At 55.7% G+C, this 19,777-nt stretch overlaps 1 protein-coding gene across 1 annotated transcript in view; it reads right to left on the reverse strand.

Moving 5' to 3' along the window:
• Positions 1–2,444: 2,444 nt before the first annotated feature.
• The window catches only part of LOC126335902 (mucin-2-like), a 35,081-nt gene continuing 17,748 nt past the window's right edge, over positions 2,445–19,777 (reverse strand). Inside the window, exons 2-4 of the mRNA XM_049999374.1 lie at positions 9,641–11,449; positions 8,070–9,570; positions 2,445–7,977 (exon numbers count right to left, since the gene is read on the reverse strand). Coding sequence (XP_049855331.1) covers positions 2,445–7,977; positions 8,070–9,570; positions 9,641–11,449 — 8,843 coding nt within the window. The remainder of the gene's footprint in view (positions 7,978–8,069; positions 9,571–9,640; positions 11,450–19,777) is intronic.

Genomic DNA, 19,777 nt, shown 5'->3' on the forward strand with positions numbered 1-19,777 from the left:
AGTTATTGTTAGATTGCATATCTGTTCCTTGAAAAAGATTTTATAATGTATAGTAGTTTTAAGTAATTAATTGGTTTTGATGTTTAAGAGCTCTATAAACTGTAGAGAAACTGAGTTTCATATGAAATTTTGAGAAGATTCCTTAATTAATGTTTTGATGCTTATGAAGTGCTATCTCACAGATGGAATATTTAGGTGCTATTACTTAAGTGAATTTGCAGCTGTGATCAAGGTGCTTGCAATGATGACTAAATGTTCAATTAAGTGACATTTTCATTTTGAAATAATAGTGATAGAATTTTAATGAGCCTTCAGCTTGATAATTCAACATAACAATAAAATTGTTTTAATGATTATAGGAAACTGATAAACACGGATTATAATAGCTTTGATCTCTTTTTTTTTTATCAAATGTTAATTAATGTTCCTCCAAATCATGTGAGACTAATTATTTACTATGTCCAATTTGCACAATGTGTTCTTCAAACAAAGGTAGGTGTGTGTGATTTATGTCCATTTTTGAGTTAATGTAAACTGCCTATTTACTTATCAAGAGTGAAGTTCAATTTAAAGTTAAAAAAGATCATTTGGACCAAATGTGTAAATGAAATTAATATTTTCACTCAGTTATATTGAGATTAGCTGCTTTGCTTGCGGTACACGTTTGTATAAAGGCTAACTGCGAATAACTGCTAAGCTCTCAATTAAACATGTTAACCTGTCACTGCTGATGTGTACTTGACTTTTTGTATACAGGACCTTGTAACTTCAATTGAGTGTAATTAACTGTGACTAATTCTGCTGTGAAACTATGAGAGGACTCGTTGATACACACCAAAGCATAAATTGTGAAAGAAACTGTTCTTATGGTCATCACAGCAAGGCACAAGTTTTTTAACTCGCAGTTGTACATGACACAAACACAATAAATCTCGGTGACATAAAGTGAAAGAACTATAATCAGTGATCACGAAAAAAGTAGAAGACATATGTTTATAAAAAAATGCGAGATACTGTGTAAATCATGGAGTGCACATCTGGAATAACAGAAGCTAATACATCACTTTGTGTGCTTCCAGGTGATATTAGTATTAACAATAGTCTCATAATGTGTACAAATATTTCATGTTCACATTGCTGGAGTGCTGAAAGCTGCCCAGGGTCAACTGCCAACAACTGTTTGCTGCCTGTGGGAAGAAGACCTCAGAAAATCCTGTTTGTTTCAGTTCTTGAGCAGCTAGCCACAGTCCCAATGGGTTCATACATCTACTCCCTGAATGTTCTAGATCGTCAGTCTCTAGCCAATCAGAAGGAAGATCAAGAAAGAACCAATATAGAAAATTATAAACCAATACATTAAAATAAAACTTGTAGAATGACTTGAAATATTTAAGGAGCATTTGTTAAGCTGATATAGTATTAGAATTGATATTCAATGAGCATTTTTTAAGCTCATATAGTATTAGAAGGGAATATTTAAGACCTAATTATAACTGGAATGTTATAGTGAGTGATTACCGGTAGTCTCAAGTATTTGTTAAACGAGATATTTGTGTAGGAATAAGAAACTGACCTTTGAAAATATGATGATGTCATGGCACCTTCAGGACTGAGGCCAGTGATGGAGTCATTCACTACCCCCAGTCTGGGGACCAATGTAGCCACGTGTTGATGATCTTAAGCCATAATTTTAATAATAAATAAACTTTAATAAGTTTAACTGATATATTTAAGTATTAGTTATAAAAAGGAATACAATTTAATATTAAGAGAGTAAAGTAGTAAGAATACTCAAGATTAGAATCCGTTCATTTGTGTTAATCCATAAGTAACAGAGACAATAGTGCTCGCTCTCACTATGTTCAGATCTTTTCTGTAAGCCCATTCACACTAACTGCTTCAATATGATGTGTAATTGTGGATTGGAAATTGAAATAACATATCAGCATTGTTAAAACTGGGTTTTACCCAACTATTCCAAAAGTGAATTCACTGTGAGGGTGGCTTGATTCCAAAGATCACTAGTTTTTCCTAAGTGTGATAAATCACTTAAGGAAGTAGAAAGCCTTATTTTCGGAGATAGTGGAAGAGACTGAAATTATTAACAGATATAGAAAATGGACAGCAAACACCATTGAAGTAACAGTACTTGATTTTCATTGATCTGAACTTTTAACATAACAAACATCACACTAAATGACAGTCCATTGTTCAATAATCGGCCAATATTAACTGTCAGCCTAGCATCCCTGGTTGCTGTAGAGAGCAAACTTTGAAATCATTTTTGCTACGAAAAAGTAGTTTTAAATTATAACCAAAATGCATCTCATTTCGCTAGTACCAATAATGTAAAACCAGATAATGAAAGATATTTTTTATCTGTAATTAATTTCTATCTGTGAAGTAAATCAATGACGTTTAGTTCACGATAAAGTAAACTGTATTTAATTTGGATCCTGGATAATTTTGTCTTCTTCGACATCCCTGTGGGTGGCAGAGGGTGGTGGGGGGCAGAGTGTGGTGGGGGGCAGAGGGTGGTGCGGGGCAGAGGGTGGTGGGGGGCAGAGTGTGGCGGGGGGCAGAGTGTGGTGGTGGGGCAGAGGGTGGTGGGGGGCAGAGTGTGGCGGGGGGCAGAGTGTGGTGGTGGGGCAGAGGGTGGTGGGGGGCAGAGGGTGGTGGGGGGCAGAGGGTCGTGGGGGGCAGAGGGTCGTGGGGGGCAGAGTGTGGCGGGGGGCAGAGGGTCGTGGGGGGCAGAGGGTCGTGGGGGGCAGAGTGTGGCGGTGGGGCAGAGTGTGGCGGTGGGGCAGAGTGTGGCGGTAGGGCAGAGTGTGGCGGGGGGGCAGAGGGTGGCGGGGGGGCAGAGGGTGGTGGGGGGCAGAGGGTGGTGGGGGGCAGAGGGTGGTGGGGGGCAGAGGGTGGTGGGGGGCAGAGTGTGGTGGGGGGCAGAGGGTGGTGGGGGGCAGAGGGTGGTGGGGGGCAGAGGGTGGTGGGGGGCAGAGGGTGGTGGGGGGCAGAGGGTGGTGGGGGGCAGAGTGTGGCGGGGGGCAGAGGGTCGTGGGGGGCAGAGGGTCGTGGGGACAGAGGGTCGTGGGGGGCAGAGTGTGGCGGTGGGGCAGAGTGTGGCGGTGGGGCAGAGTGTGGCGGTGGGGCAGAGTGTGGCGGTGGGGCAGAGTGTGGCGGTGGGGCAGAGGGTGGCGGGGGGGCAGAGGGTGGCGGGGGGGCAGAGGGTGGTGGGGGGCAGAGGGTGGTGGGGGGCAGAGGGTGGTGGGGGGCAGAGTGTGGTGGGGGGCAGAGTGTGGTGGGGGGCAGAGGGTGGTGGGGGGCAGAGGGTGGTGGGGGGCAGAGGGTGGTGGGGGGCAGAGGGTGGTGCGGGGCAGAGGGTGGTGGGGGGCAGAGGGTGGTGGGGGGCAGAGGGTGGTGGGGGGCAGAGTGTGGCGGGGGGCAGAGTGTGGCGGGGGGCAGAGTGTGGCGGGGGGCAGAGTGTGGTGGGGGGCAGAGGGTGGTGGGGGGCAGAGGGTGGTGGGGGGCAGAGGGTGGTGGGGGGCAGAGGGTGGTGGGGGGCAGAGGGTGGTGGGGGGCAGAGGGTGGTGGGGGGCAGAGTGTGGCGGGGGGCAGAGGGTCGTGGGGGGCAGAGGGTCGTGGGGGGCAGAGGGTCGTGGGGACAGAGGGTCGTGGGGGGCAGAGTGTGGCGGTGGGGCAGAGTGTGGCGGTGGGGCAGAGTGTGGCGGTGGGGCAGAGGGTGGCGGGGGGGCAGAGGGTGGCGGGGGGGCAGAGGGTGGCGGGGGGGCAGAGGGTGGTGGGGGGCAGAGGGTGGTGGGGGGCAGAGGGTGGTGGGGGGCAGAGGGTGGTGGGGGGCAGAGGGTGGTGGGGGGCAGAGGGTGGTGGGGGGCAGAGGGTGGTGCGGCGCAGAGGGTGGTGGGGGGCAGAGGGTGGTGGGGGGCAGAGGGTGGCGGGGGGCAGAGTGTGGCAGGGGGCAGAGTGTGGTGGTAGGGCAGAGTGTGGTGGTGGGGCAGAGTGTGGTGGTGGGGCAGAGGGTGGTGGGGGGCAGAGGGTGGTGGGGGGCAGAGTGTGGTGGCGGGGCAGAGTGTGGTGGCGGGGCAGAGTGTGGTGGCGGGGCAGAGTGTGGTGGCGGGGCAGAGTGTGGTGGCGGGGCAGAGTGTGGTGGCGGGGCAGAGTGTGGTGGCGGGGCAGAGTGTGGTGGCGGGGCAGAGTGTGGTGGCGGGGCAGAGTGTGGTGGGGGGCAGAGTGTGGTGGGGGGCAGAGTGTGGTGGTGGGGCAGAGGGTCGTGGGGGGCAGAGGGTGGTGGGGGGCAGAGTGTGGCGGGGGGGCAGAGGGTGGTGGGGGGCAGAGGGTGGTGGGGGGCAGAGGGTGGTGGGGGGCAGAGTGTGGTGGGGGGCAGAGTGTGGTGGGGGGCAGAGGGTGGTGGGGGGCAGAGGGTGGTGGGGGGCAGAGGGTGGCGGGGGGCAGAGGGTCGTGGGGGGCAGAGGGTCGTGGGGGGCAGAGGGTCGTGGGGGGCAGAGGGTCGTGGGGGGCAGAGTGTGGCGGTGGGGCAGAGTGTGGCGGTGGGGCAGAGTGTGGCGGTGGGGCAGAGTGTGGCGGTAGGGCAGAGTGTGGCGGTGGGGCAGAGGGTGGCGGGGGGGCAGAGGGTGGTGGGGGGCAGAGTGTGGTGGGGGGCAGAGTGTGGTGGCGGGGCAGAGTGTGGTGGCGGGGCAGAGTGTGGTGGCGGGGCAGAGTGTGGTGGCGGGGCAGAGTGTGGTGGCGGGGCAGAGTGTGGTGGGGGGCAGAGTGTGGTGGTGGGGCAGAGGGTCGTGGGGGGCAGAGGGTGGTGGGGGGCAGAGTGTGGCGGGGGGGCAGAGGGTGGTGGGGGGCAGAGGGTGGTGGGGGGCAGAGGGTGGTGGGGGGCAGAGTGTGGCGGGGGGCAGAGGGTCGTGGGGGGCAGAGGGTCGTGGGGGGCAGAGGGTCGTGGGGACAGAGGGTCGTGGGGGGCAGAGTGTGGCGGTGGGGCAGAGTGTGGCGGTGGGGCAGAGTGTGGCGGTAGGGCAGAGTGTGGCGGTGGGGCAGAGGGTGGCGGGGGGGCAGAGGGTGGTGGGGGGCAGAGGGTGGTGGGGGGCAGAGGGTGGTGGGGGGCAGAGGGTGGTGGGGGGCAGAGTGTGGTGGGGGGCAGAGTGTGGTGGGGGGCAGAGGGTGGTGGGGGGCAGAGGGTGGTGGGGGGCAGAGGGTGGTGCGGGGCAGAGGGTGGTGCGGGGCAGAGTGTGGCAGGGGGCAGAGTGTGGTGGTAGGGCAGAGTGTGGTGGTGGGGCAGAGGGTGGTGGGGGGCAGAGGGTGGTGGGGGGCAGAGGGTGGTGGGGGGCAGAGTGTGGTGGTGGGGCAGAGTGTGGTGGCGGGGCAGAGTGTGGTGGCGGGGCAGAGTGTGGTGGCGGGGCAGAGTGTGGTGGGGGGGCAGAGGGTGGTGGGGGGCAGAGGGTGGTGGGGGGCAGAGGGTGGTGGGGGGCAGAGGGTGGTGGGGGGCAGAGGGTGGTGCGGGGCAGAGGGTGGTGCGGGGCAGAGGGTGGTGGGGGGCAGAGGGTGGTGCGGGGCAGAGGGTGGCGGGGGGCAGAGGGTGGTGGGGGGCAGAGGGTGGTGGGGGGCAGAGTGTGGCAGGGGGCAGAGTGTGGTGGTAGGGCAGAGTGTGGTGGTGGGGCAGAGGGTGGTGGGGGGCAGAGTGTGGTGCGGGGCAGAGGGTGGTGGGGGGCAGAGGGTGGTGGGGGGCAGAGGGTGGTGGGGGGCAGAGTGTGGCAGGGGGCAGAGTGTGGTGGTAGGGCAGAGTGTGGTGGTGGGGCAGAGGGTGGTGGGGGGCAGAGGGTGGTGGGGGGCAGAGGGTGGTGGGGGGCAGAGTGTGGTGGTGGGGCAGAGTGTGGTGGCGGGGCAGAGTGTGGTGGCGGGGCAGAGTGTGGTGGCGGGGCAGAGTGTGGTGGCGGGGCAGAGTGTGGTGGGGGGCAGAGTGTGGTGGGGGGCAGAGTGTGGTGGTGGGCAGAGGGTGGTGGGGGGGCAGAGGGTGGCGGGGGGCACAGGGTGGTGGGGGGCAGAGTGTGGCAGGGGGCAGAGTGTGGTGGCGGGGCAGAGTGTGGTGGCGGGGCAGAGTGTGGTGGCGGGGCAGAGTGTGGTGGCGGGGCAGAGGGTGGTGGGGGGCAGAGGGTGGTGGGGGGCAGAGGGTGGTGGGGGGCAGAGGGTGGTGGGGGGCAGAGGGTGGTGGGGGGCAGAGGGTCGTGGGGACAGAGGGTCGTGGGGGGCAGAGTGTGGCGGTGGGGCAGAGTGTGGTGGCGGGGCAGAGTGTGGTGGCGGGGCAGAGTGTGGTGGGGGGTCAGATTGTGGTGGGGGGTCAGATTGTGGTGGGGGGTCAGATTGTGGTGGGGGGGCAGAGGGGGGTGGGGGCAGAGGCTGGTGGTGGTGCGGTGGGATGGGGGGCAGAGGCTGGTGGTGTGGGGGGCAGAGGCTGTTGGTGGTGCGGTGGGGTGGAGGGACAGAGGCTGGTGGTGGTGCGGTGGGGTGGGGTGGGGGAGGACTGAGGCTGGTGGTGGTGCGGTGGGGTGGGGTGGGGGAGGACTGAGGCTGGTGGTGGTGCGGTGGGTGGCAGAGGGTGGTGGGGGGCAGAGGGTGGTGGGGGGCAGAGTGTGGTGGGGGGCAGAGTGTGGTGTGGGGCAGAGTGTGGTGTGGGGCAGAGGGTCGTGGGGGGCAGAGGGTCGTGGGGGGCAGAGGGTCGTGGGGGGCAGAGGGTCGTGGGGGGCAGAGGGTCGTGGGGGGCAGAGGGTCGTGGGGGGCAGAGTGTGGCAGGGGGCAGAGTGTGGCAGGGGGCAGAGTGTGGCAGGGGGCAGAGTGTGGCAGGGGGCAGAGTGTGGCAGGGGGCAGAGTGTGGCAGGGGGCAGAGTGTGGCAGGGGGCAGAGTGTGGCGGCGGGGCAGAGTGTGGCGGCGGGGCAGAGTGTGGTGGCGGGGCAGAGTGTGGTGGCGGGGCAGAGTGTGGTGGCGGGGCAGAGTGTGGTGGCGGGGCAGAGTGTGGTGGCGGGGCAGAGTGTGGTGGCGGGGCAGAGTGTGGTGGCGGGGCAGAGTGTGGTGGCGGGGCAGAGTGTGGTGGCGGGGCAGAGTGTGGTGGGGGGCAGAGGGTGGTGGGGGGCAGAGGGTGGTGGGGGGCAGAGTGTGGTGGCGGGGCAGAGTGTGGTGGCGGGGCAGAGTGTGGTGGCGGGGCAGAGTGTGGTGGCGGGGCAGAGTGTGGTGGCGGGGCAGAGTGTGGTGGCGGGGCAGAGTGTGGTGGCGGGGCAGAGTGTGGTGGCGGGGCAGAGTGTGGTGGCGGGGCAGAGTGTGGTGGCGGGGCAGAGTGTGGTGGCGGGGCAGAGTGTGGTGGCGGGGCAGAGTGTGGTGGCGGGGCAGATTGTGGTGGGGGGTCAGATTGTGGTGGGGGGTCAGATTGTGGTGGGGGGTCAGAGGGGGGTGGGGGCAGAGGCTGGTGATGGTGCGGTGGGATGGGGGGCAGAGGCTGGTGGTGTGGGGGGCAGAGGCTGGTGGTGGTGCGGTGGGGTGGGGTGGGGGAGGACTGAGGCTGGTGGTGGTGCGGTGGGGTGGGGTGGGGGAGGACTGAGGCTGGTGGTGGTGCGGTGGTGTGGTGGGTGGCAGAGGGTGGTGGGGGGCAGAGTGTGGTGGGGGGCAGAGGGTGGTGGGGGACAGAGGGTCGTGGGGACAGAGGGTCGTGGGGGGCAGAGTGTGGTGGCGGGGCAGAGTGTGGTGGCGGGGCAGAGTGTGGTGGCGGGGCAGAGTGTGGTGGCGGGGCAGAGTGTGGTGGCGGGGCAGAGTGTGGTGGCGGGGCAGAGTGTGGTGGCGGGGCAGAGTGTGGTGGGGGGCAGAGGGTGTTGGGGGTCAGATTGTGGTGGGGGGTCAGATTGTGGTGGGGGGGCAGAGGGGGGTGGGGGCAGAGGCTGGTGGTGGTGCGGTGGGATGGGGGGCAGAGGCTGGTGGTGTGGGGGGCAGAGGCTGTTGGTGGTGCGGTGGGGTGGGGGGACAGAGGCTGGTGGTGGTGCGGTGGGGTGGGGTGGGGGAGGACTGAGGCTGGTGGTGGTGCGGTGGGGTGGGGTGGGGGAGGACTGAGGCTGGTGGTGGTGCGGTGGTGTGGTGGGTGGCAGAGGGTGGTGGGGGGCAGAGTGTGGTGTGGGGCAGAGGGTCGTGTGGGGCAGAGGGTCGTGTGGGGCAGAGGGTCGTGGGGGGCAGAGTGTGGCAGGGGGCAGAGTGTGGCAGGGGGCAGAGTGTGGCAGGGGGCAGAGTGTGGCAGGGGGCAGAGTGTGGCAGGGGGCAGAGTGTGGCAGGGGGCAGAGTGTGGTGGCGGGGCAGAGTGTGGTGGGGGGCAGAGGGTGGTGGGGGGCAGAGGGTGGTGGGGGGCAGAGTGTGGCGGGGGGCAGAGTGTGGCAGGGGGCAGAGTGTGGTGGCGGGGCAGAGTGTGGTGGCGGGGCAGAGTGTGGTGGCGGGGCAGAGTGTGGTGGGGGGCAGAGTGTGGTGGGGGGCAGAGGGTGGTGGGGGGCAGAGGGTCGTGGGGACAGAGGGTCGTGGGGACAGAGGGTCGTGGGGGGCAGAGTGTGGTGGCGGGGCAGAGTGTGGTGGCGGGGCAGAGTGTGGTGGCGGGGCAGAGTGTGGTGGCGGGGCAGAGTGTGGTGGCGGGGCAGAGGGTGGTGGCGGGGCAGAGGGTGGTGGGGGGCAGAGGGTGGTGGGGGGCAGAGGGTGGTGGGGGGCAGAGGGTGGTGGGGGGCAGAGGGTGGTGGGGGGCAGAGGGTGGTGGGGGACAGAGGGTCGTGGGGGGCAGAGTGTGGTGGCGGGGCAGAGTGTGGTGGCGGGGCAGAGTGTGGTGGCGGGGCAGAGTGTGGTGGCGGGGCAGAGTGTGGTGGCGGGGCAGAGTGTGGTGGCGGGGCAGAGTGTGGTGGCGGGGCAGAGTGTGGTGGCGGGGCAGAGTGTGGTGGCGGGGCAGAGTGTGGTGGCGGGGCAGAGTGTGGTGGCGGGGCAGAGTGTGGTGGCGGGGCAGAGTGTGGTGGCGGGGCAGAGTGTGGTGGCGGGGCAGAGTGTGGTGGCGGGGCAGAGTGTGGTGGCGGGGCAGAGTGTGGTGGCGGGGCAGAGTGTGGTGGCGGGGCAGAGTGTGGTGGCGGGGCAGAGTGTGGTGGCGGGGCAGAGTGTGGTGGCGGGGCAGAGTGTGGTGGGGGGCAGAGGGTGGTGGGGGGCAGAGGGTCGTGGGGGGCAGAGGGTCGTGGGGGGCAGAGGGTCGTGGGGGGCAGAGTGTGGCAGGGGGCAGAGTGTGGTGGCGGGGCAGAGTGTGGTGGCGGGGCAGAGTGTGGTGGCGGGGCAGAGTGTGGCGGCGGGGCAGAGTGTGGCGGCGGGGCAGAGTGTGGTGGCGGGGCAGAGTGTGGTGGCGGGGCAGAGTGTGGTGGGGGGCAGAGGGTGTTGGGGGTCAGATTGTGGTGGGGGTGTCAGATTGTGGTGGGGGGGCAGAGGGGGGTGGGGGCAGAGGCTGGTGGTGGTGCGGTGGGATGGGGGGCAGAGGCTGGTGGTGTGGGGGGCAGAGGCTGTTGGTGGTGCGGTGGGGTGGGGGGACAGAGGCTGGTGGTGGTGCGGTGGGGTGGGGTGGGGGAGGACTGAGGCTGGTGGTGGTGCGGTGGGGTGGGGTGGGGGAGGACTGAGGCTGGTGGTGGTGTGGTGGGTGGCAGAGGGTGGTGGGGGGCAGAGGGTGGTGGGGGGCAGAGTGTGGTGGGGGGCAGAGTGTGGTGTGGGGCAGAGGGTGGTGGGGGGCAGAGGGTGGCGGGGGGCAGAGGGTGGCGGGGGGCAGAGGGTGGCGGGGGGCAGAGGGTGGCGGGGGGCAGAGTGTGGCGGGGGGCAGAGTGTGGCGGGGGGCAGAGTGTGGCGGGGGGCAGAGTGTGGCAGGGGGCAGAGTGTGGCAGGGGGCAGAGTGTGGCAGGGGGCAGAGTGTGGCAGGGGGCAGAGTGTGGCAGGGGGCAGAGTGTGGCAGGGGGCAGAGTGTGGCAGGGGGCAGAGTGTGACAGGGGGCAGAGTGTGGCAGGGGGCAGAGTGTGACAGGGGGCAGAGTGTGACAGGGGGCAGAGTGTGGTGGCGGGGCAGAGTGTGGTGGCGGGGCAGAGTGTGGTGGCGGGGCAGAGTGTGGTGGCGGGGCAGAGTGTGGTGGCGGGGCAGAGTGTGGTGGCGGGGCAGAGTGTGGTGGCGGGGCAGAGTGTGGTGGGGGGCAGAGGGTGTTGGGGGTCAGATTGTGGTGGGGGGTCAGATTGTTGGGGGGGCAGAGGGGGGTGGGGGGGCAGAGAGGGGTGGGGGCAGAGGCTGGTGGTGGTGGTGTGGGGGACAGAGGCTGGTGGAGGTGCGGTGGGATGGGGGGGCAGAGGCTGGTGGTGGTGGGGTTTGGGGGGGAGAGGCTGGTGGTGGTGGGGCCGAGGCTGGTGGTGGTGGGGCCGAGGCTGGTGGTGGTGGGGCCGAGGCTGGTGGTGGTGGGGCCGAGGCTGGTGGTGGTGGGGCCGAGGCTGGTGGTGGTGGGGCCGAGGCTGGTGGTGGTGGGGCCGAGGCTGGTGGTGGTGGGGCCGAGGCTGGTGGTGGTGGTGGGGCCGAGGCTGGTGGTGGTGGGGCCGAGGCTGGTGGTGGTGGGGTAGTGGGGCAGAGGCTGGTGGTGGTGGGGTAGTGGGGCAGAGGCTGGTGGTGGTGGGGTAGTGGGGCAGAGGCTGGTGGTGGTGGGGTGAGGGGGCAGAGGCTGGTGGTGGTGGGGTGAGGGGGCAGAGGCTGGTGGTGGTGGGTGAGGGGGCAGAGGCTGTTGGTGGTGGGGTTTGGGGGGGCAGAGGGTGGTGTTGGTGGGGTTTGGGGGGCAGAGGGTGGTGTTGGTGGGGTTTGGGGGGCAGAGGGTGGTGTTGGTGGGGTTTGGGGGGCAGAGGGTGGTGTTGGTGGGGTTTGGGGGGCAGAGGGTGGTGTTGGTGGGGTTTGGGGGGCAGAGGGTGGTGTTGGTGGGGTTTGGGGGGCAGAGGGTGGTGTTGGTGGGGTTTGGGGGGCAGAGGGTGGTGTTGGTGGGGTTTGGGGGGCAGAGGGTGGTGTTGGTGGGGTTTGGGGGGCAGAGGCTGGTGTTGGTGGGGTTTGGGGGGCAGAGGCTGGTGTTGGTGGGGTTTGGGGGGCAGAGGCTGGTGTTGGTGGGGTGGGGAGGCAGAGGCTGGTGGTGGTGGGGTGGGGAGGCAGAGGCTGGTGATGGTGGGTGGGGAGGCAGAGGCTGGTGATGGTGGTTGGGGAGGCAGAGGCTGGTGATGGTGGGTGGGGGGCAGAGGCTGGTGATGGTGGGTGGGGGGCAGAGGCTGGTGATGGTGGGTGGGGGGCAGAGGCTGGTGATGGTGGGTGGGGGGCAGAGGCTGGTGATGGTGGGTGGGGGGCAGAGGCTGGTGGTGTTGGGGGGTGGGGCAGAGGCTGGTGGTGTTGGGGGGTGGGGCAGATGCCGGTGGTGGTGGGGGGGGGGCAGATGCCGGTGGTGGTGGGGGGGGGCAGATGCCGGTGGTGGTGGGGGGGGCAGATGCCGGTGGTGGTGGGGGGGGGCAGATGCCGGTGGTGGTGGGGGGGGCAGATGCCGGTGGTGGTGGGGGGGGCAGATGCCGGTGGTGGTGGGGGGGGCAGATGCCGATGGTGGTGGGGGGGGCAGGTGCCGATGGTGGTGGGGGGGTGCAGATGCCGGTGGTGGTGGTGGGGGGGCAGATGCCGGTGGTGGTGGTGGGGGGGGGCAGATGCCGGTGGTGGTGGTGGGGGGGCAGATGCCGGTGGTGGTGGTGGGGGGGCAGATGCCGGTGGTGGTGGGGGGGGGGCAGATGCCGGTGGTGGTGGGGGGGGCAGATGCCGGTGGTGGTGGGGGGGGGGCAGATGCCGGTGGTGGTGGTGGGGGGGCAGATGCCGGTGGTGGTGGTGGGGGGGGGGCAGATGCCGGTGGTGGTGGGGGGGCAGAGGCCGGTGGTGGTGGGGGGGCAGAGGCCGGTGGTGGTGGGGGGGCAGAGGCCGGTGGTGGTGGGGGGGCAGAGGCCGGTGGTGGTGGGGGGGCAGAGGCCGGTGGTGGTGGGGGGGGCAGAGGCCGGTGGTGGTGGTGGGGGGGCAGAGGCCGGTGGTGGTGGTGGGGGGGCAGAGGCCGGTGGTGGTGGTGGGGGGGCAGAGGCCGGTGGTGGTGGTGGGGGGGCAGAGGCCGGTGGTGGTGGGGGGGGCAGAGGCCGGTGGTGGTGGGGGGGGGGGCAGAGGCCGGTGGTGGTGGGGGGGGGGCAGAGGCCGGTGGTGGTGGGGGGGCAGAGGCCGGTGGTGGGGGGGGGCAGAGGCCGGTGGTGGGGGGGGCAGAGGCCGGTGGTGGGGGGGGCAGAGGCCGGTGGTGGGGGGCAGAGGCTGGTAGTGGGGGGGGCAGAGGGGGGAGACCGTTCAAAAATATGTAATTTATTGCACACTGTAATTAATCTAATTTGTCCTCGTATGGGGTTGTAATATATTTCTAGACTCATCATTTAAAGCTGGTTCTCGGAACTTTGTAAGCAGTCTGTCTCTGGATGCTTTGTGTGTATCTTCAATTGTCTAACATTTCAGTCTCTTCAACACCACTGTAACTCTCAGAAGTGGTTAATAAATGTAAACATTGTCCATAGTAGGCTGTAATGTAACTCTTATTTAGTTGTGTGATTAGCTAATTTCCCTTAAGTGTCATTGTCAAACACCCTTAAAACCAACATGGAGAAGTACTACATTGTCTGCATACATCACCATTCATAAATAACACATTACACACCTCACCTTAAGATAAGGCATTGCTGCACAAATTTCCTGCAACTACATGGTAACTGAAAGCAGCTGTTACTTTGTTATCACAGATTCACATCCGTTCAAATTATGTATAAAAATTGTCAGTAACCAAATAATACATTAACGGCAAGCAAATTTACACAAAATTATATACAGCACATTGCATGTCACACACAGTCTCTGGCAGCTGGAGCCAGCCAGAGGGTGAGCAGCAGAGCATTATAGGTGAAGCAACTGGGTGTCGTAAAGAAGAGGCTGTGGGTGGGGGTGGGTGAGTGAGAGAGATGGCAAGGTAGGGATGGGGGATGGTATAGTGCTGCTGGGAGCATGTAGGGATGAGGTAGAGAGTGTGGCAGCTGGTGCAGTTGGGAAGTTAGACAGAGTTAGACGGAGGGTGGAGGAGATAGTGGTTGGGTTAGTGGAAAGGAAGGACAGAAGTAAAAAGACTGTATGCATGGGTAGAACAGATGGCTGTGTAGTGCTGGAATGGGACCAGGGACGGGGCTAGATGGGTAAGGACAATGAATAACAAAGGTTGAGACCAGGAGGGTTATGGGAATATATTACAGGGAGAGTTCCCATCTGTGCAATTCAGAAAATCTGGTGTTGGTGGGAAGAACCCTGATCGTACAGGCTGTGAAGCAGTCACTGAAATGAAGGATGTCATGTCGTGCTTAGCAACAGGGTGGTCCACTTGTTTCTTGGCCACAGCTTATTGCTGGCCATTCATGCGGACAGACAGCTTTACGGTCGTCATGTCCACGTGTAATGCAGTACAGCAGTTGCAGTTTAATAATAGATCACGACTGGTTTCACAGGTAGCCCTGCCTTTGATGGGATAGGTGATAGTTGTGGCAGGACTGGAGTATGCAGTGGTGGGAGGATGTATGGGACAGGTCTTGCATCTATGTCTATTACAGGGATATGAGCCATGAGGCAAGGGGTTAGGAACAGATGTTGTGTAGAGATGGACGAGAATATTGTGTAGGTTCTATTGGTGGAGGAATACCACTGTGGGAGGAGCAGGAACAATAGTGAGCGGAAGATTTTTCATTTTAGGGCACGATGAGAGGTAGTCTAAACCCTAGCGGCAAATGTAATTCAGTTGCTCCAGTCCTGGGTGGTACTGAGTCACAAGGGGAATGCTCCTCTGTGGCTGGATGGTGGGGTTTTGGGAGGTGTTGAATGACTGTTTATGTGCAACTTTGAGAGGGTAATTACAATCTGTAAAGGCCTCAGTAAGACCCTCGGTATATTTCGAGAGGGACTGCTCATCACTGCAGATGCTATGGCCACATGTGGCTAGGCTATATGGAAGGGACTTCTTGATATGGAATGGGTGACAGCTGTTTAAGTGAAGGTATTGCTGGTTGTTGTTAGGTTTGATATGGACAGAGGTACTGATATAGTCATCTTTGAGATGGAAACCAACATCAAGGAAGGTTGCTTGATGAGTTGAGTAGAACCAGGTGAAGCGAATGGGAGAGATGTCGAGGTTCTGGAGGAATGCAGGTAGGGTGCCCTTACCCTCAATCTGGATCATGAAGATACCATAAATGAATCTGAACAAGATGATGGGTTTCGGATTCTGGGTGTTGAGGAAGGATTCCTCTACATGACCCATGAATAGGTTGGCATAGGATGGTGCCATGCGGGTGCCCATAGCCACACCTCAGATTTGTTTGTAGGTAATGCCTTCAAAGGAGAAATAATTGTGGGTGAGGATATAGTTGGTCATGGCGACTAGGAAAGAGATTGTTGGTTTGGGATCTGTTGGGCATTTCAAAAGGTAGTGTTCAATAGCAGTAAGGCCATGGGTATTAGGAATGTTAGTGTAAAGAGAGGTGGCATCAATAGTGATGGACAGGGTATGGTGTGGTGTGGTGTGGTAAAGGGACAGGAACTGTGAGGAGTCTGTGTGGACAAGGAGCCATAATGATGCGTCTTGGGTTGTTGGGTTTATGGACTTTAGGAAGCACGTAGAAGACAAGAGTGCAGGGAATGGTAAAGGTGACTAGAGAGATGGACTCAGAGGAGAGGTTCTGGGATGGGCCTAAGGATTTGAGTAGATACTGGAGATCCTGCTGGATTTCTGAAATGGGGTCACTGTGGCAGGGTTTGTAGGTGGATGATTCTGACAGCTGGTGGAGCCCTTCAGCCAGGTAATCCTTGTGGTTCAAAACAACAGTGGTGGACATTTTATCAGCAGGTAGAACTGTAAGGTTAGAAAAAGTTTTCAGTAGGTGGACTGCGGATATCTCTGCATATGTAAGGTTGGTTTGCATTTTGAGGAATTTGGGGAATGATGGTGTGGCAAGGTTTGAGGTTAAGAAGTTTTGGAAAGTTAACAAGTGAGGTTTTCAGGGCAGTGGAGACGGATCACGGTTGGCTGAAGGAGTGAACTGAGTTAGACAGGGTTCAACATTGGTATTTGATTGAGTCTCATTGGTAGGATTGGTGGAGGAAAAAATATTTCCACTGTAGGGACCAGGAGAAAGCCTTTAACGAGTCCTGCATGACTGGATTTGGGTGTGGGGCAAAAGGTGAGGCATTTGGAAAGGACTGATACTTCTGCAGGGCTTAGGCTTTTGGATGAAAGGTTCATAACTGTTTAGGTTGTAGATCCTGTATGGTGGTGGGAGGAAGTTTTGGAATGTGGGGTAAATGTAGAACATCTGAGAGACAGTGTTTATGAGCTATAAGTGGACGTGAGGGAGGTTTGGAGGTGGTTGTAGAGGTTATGGAGAGTGGTAGTCCAAGGTGGGAGTAGGAAGTGAGTAGTTTTGTCAGGTGGCATTAATCATTGTCCTTACCCATCTAGCCACTTCCTATCCCTATTTCAGCACTACACAGCACCAATGCACCCAGTCTTTTTACTTCCCTCCTTTTCCACGACCCCCCCCTACCAACTGTAACTAAGTGCCACACTCTCTCGTCCCTGCATACTCCCAGCGACACTTTACTGCCCCCATCCCTACCCTGCTATCACTCCCCCTCCCCACCCCAGCCCCACTCAGATGCCTCTCTCATAATGCCCTGTTGCACACTCTTGCTCCAGATTTTTGAAATTTTAAAATCTTTATTTTATTTTATTTTGTAAAGTTTGGGGCTAATTACACAATGACGGAAAAACTTTTTTGCTGAAAATACCTTATTCTTATGTTTTTTAGGGTGGGACATCCAAATATGATAGTTAAAAAACTGTATCATCCACCATTTTTTCATATTTTACAGTTAAATTTATTAAATTAAGCGATTTTTTAAAAACTTTAACAGCTTTTATATAGTTAAAACAATTTAAAAAGGAGGTGTAATGAATGTAGATGACATTGGTAGCACTGCTGAAAAACATTTGCTGGCATATAAAGGTAAATTCTATTTTTGTGTTAACATATGGTGTTTTGTTTACTGTCAACCTAACATCACTTTCCCGTTTCCTGTACATGTGCTCAGTACCATGTCTATTTATGGTTGTAAAAACTCTGTTGACAGTTTTTGTTATGTTTGTGGTGAAATTGTGATTAAGAACACCAAAGAAACATTACAGACTCTGCAAAAAAGGTTTATTTATCCTACTTTGGATCTAAACTTGGTGATCAAGATAAATCTTGGGCACCACCCCAAAAAGGTACGTTATGTGCATGCTGAAGATCTGAGAAAATGGTCCAAAAAGGAAAAAAAAAGCCTTTAGATTTGCTGTTCCTATGATATGGAGGGAGCCAAGAAATCATTCTGATGATTGCTACTTTTGCATTGTTGATATTACTGATCACAATTCGAAAAACAAGAAGGTAATAAGCTACCCTAACCTTCCGTCCCCAGTAGGGCATGGTGTAGAGTTGCCGGTCCCTGAACCACCAGATTATTTAAATTATATTCCAACAGAAGTATTTTCTGATGTGCAATATGATTTACATGAACCAGATGATGATTAATTCCATTATAATACAAAAAGTCTAGAGCCCAAACTGTTTACTCACACTGAGCTTAATGATTTGTTTAGGGATCTGGGTTTAATGAAAGAGAAAGCTGAATTGCTTGGCTCTAGATTAAAAGAAAAGAGCTCATTGGCAGTTGGAACCAGCATATACTTGTATAGAAAGAAAGAGAGAGAGAGAGAGAGAGAGAGAGAGAGAGAGAGAGAGAGAGAGAGAGAGAGAGAGAGAGAGCAGCAGCAATTTTCCAAGTTTTTTCAACAAGAAGGTGATTTAGTGCACTGCTCAGACATTCCCGGTCTGATGAATGAGTTTGGTATCGAATGCAAGAAGAAAGACTGGAGGCTGTTTATTGATTCATCCAAAACTAGTTTAAAGGCTTTTTTATTACACAATGGTAACATGTATGCATCTATATCTGTTGGACATTTTGGATATATGAAAGAAAGCTATGAAAACGTAGAAATAGTGCTAAATAAAATAGGCTATTCTGCTCGTGCTTGGATGATATGTGACGATCTAAAAGCAACATGCATGCTTCTTGGTCAGCAAGGTGGCTTTACCAAATTTCCATGCTTCTTGTGTGAATGGACAGTAGGGCTAGGGATCAACATTGGTACAGAAATAACTGGCCTGTGAGGGAGTCTTTAAAACTTGGTTAGAAGAACATTCTATGCAAAAACCTTGTAGATCCAAATCACGGACTCCTACCACCTCTACATTTAATGTTAGGCCTAATAAAACAGTTTGTAAAGGCTTTGCCTAAATATGGACCATGTTTTAAGTAACTCTGCCTAAAGTTACCACACCTTTCTGAAGCTAAACTAAAATAAGGCGTCATTGTCAGACCTGACATTAGAAAATTGATGTTCGAAGTTAACTTTGAATCAACAATTACCTTAAATGAGAAAGAAGTGTTGGTATCATTCAAGCAAGTTGTTACGAAGTTCTTAGGGCATGAAAAAGACCCATAATATGTTTTTATTATAACTACAATGTTAAAGAAGTTTAAAACTTTAGTATATTTAACGAGCCTGGAAGTTCACTTTTTGAACAGTCACCTTGATTACTTCCTGGACAATATGGGAGATGTTAGTGGGGAGCAAGGGGAGTGTTTTCACTAGGACATTAAAGTGATGGAAAACACTACCAAGGCCACTGGAACACCAACATGATGGTAGACTACTGTTGCTCACTTCACTGAGAAGTTCAGCAGGAGACTCATCATAGAAAAAGCTACACAAGAAGCTTGAAAGAAAAAAAAGAGAAAGAAAATAGAAACCAATTCTAGCTGACAAGTGAAACTTTTACTAACACATGTCATTGTTTTAAGTAGTTTCCTGTAAATACAAGCTATGCTTATGTAGTAACAAAGCATTTCATTAATTTCCCCATTTACTGTATAGCATAAAATTTTTATACTATATAATAAAAAACATATTGCTCAAAAACTATGGGTGATACAAAAAAACTAAGGGTAGATTTGGATTCAGCCCATAGAAATCTATAAATATCAACTATCAAAATAAAAAAAAGCATTTTTTTTTTAAATTTCTTTGGCCTGTGTTGTGTGTGGTGATACTGAGTGTAAAATTTGATTTTTGCACATTTTGTGCATCAATATAAAGCAAGGTACTGTAAAAATTTCAACATTGGTAACTGATTGAACAAAGATATGAATTTTTGAAAATGGGTAAATAATTCACATTACAATAAAACTGATCTCATAGCTGTTGCCTAATTCATGTGTGGTATTTGCCAGATGTAACCAATTATTACAGAAGTTAAGGTGTTGAATGATACACAGAAACCAAGGAGGGAAAAAAAAAGGCTGAACTGAACATTTATCTCGATAAATTTAAAATAAACATTTTGAGTTAACATTATTTCAAGATGCGGTGCTCCCTAAGCCTAGTGATGATTGTTAAGAACACCTATTTCTTCAGACAGCTTTCATTATATAGAGTAAGAACTCCCAGTTGCTGTGTAAGTTCAGGCACTGAAAGCTTCCTTAATACGATTTTCATTGGTGTCCAACCTTTTTCACAATTAGATTTCTTGAATGACGTTCTTTGGCCAACAGGGTGGTAAAAATGCACAAAAACATCATTGTCTTCCAAACTTGGTTTCAACCTGTGCAAACCACCATTGTTCATCACACACACATGCCACTACGTCAATCAGTGTTAAAGGCAGAGATGTAGTTATACAGACACAGTGATAATTGTAAATTTTGGTTTCTGATGTCATGTAGCATCGAACTGAGTTTTCTGCAATAGCAAGGAATTTGTGGAATTGCCTTATCCTATTATTGCTATACTGTTTTCAAATCTGGTTTGAAGTGTTGTTTGATATGACAAGGGGTACAAGCTGTTGGTGTGATTATATATCTGTAAATGGGGTCACAATCTCTTGTAAGCTCGGGGGTTATAGTGAACTGTAGCAACAGCCCAACATTCAAACTCAACAAAATGCTCTTCAAAATTCTCAAAGAAGCACACACATTTAATAATGAGACAACACTTAAAAACACAACAGAATTCACACGACATGTCAAAAACATAGAAGTACCTGACGGAGCCACACTTGCCTCATTTGACATACAAAAACCTTTATTCCTCTATGCCTATAGATCCCACACTACAGATGGTCAATGACAACCTACAAAAGCACAAAAGAATCCCTTCAACTCACATTACTGAACTAATGGACCTGCTTGAGTTAACACTTTCAAACAACTATTTTAAATTTAACCATAAAATCAACAAACAAACAAATGATCTGGCAGTGGGCTTGGCGGACTGCTAGCTGAAATATTTATAAGTAATTTTGAGGAAAAAATCCTGAATTCCAATCACCACCACCTCAAAAATATCGTCTACTACTATAGATGTGTAGATGATACCATCATTTTAATCAAAGACACCAAAGATGACATCAGTGAGTTGAACCAGTTATTCAACAACCCCTACCACAACACATAATACAGTCCACAACCCCTCTTGTCACCCCACAGCCCACAAAATGACAGCATTCC

This window comes from Schistocerca gregaria, chromosome 2 (genome assembly GCF_023897955.1).
Source record: "Schistocerca gregaria isolate iqSchGreg1 chromosome 2, iqSchGreg1.2, whole genome shotgun sequence".
NCBI lineage: Eukaryota > Metazoa > Arthropoda > Insecta > Orthoptera > Acrididae > Schistocerca > Schistocerca gregaria.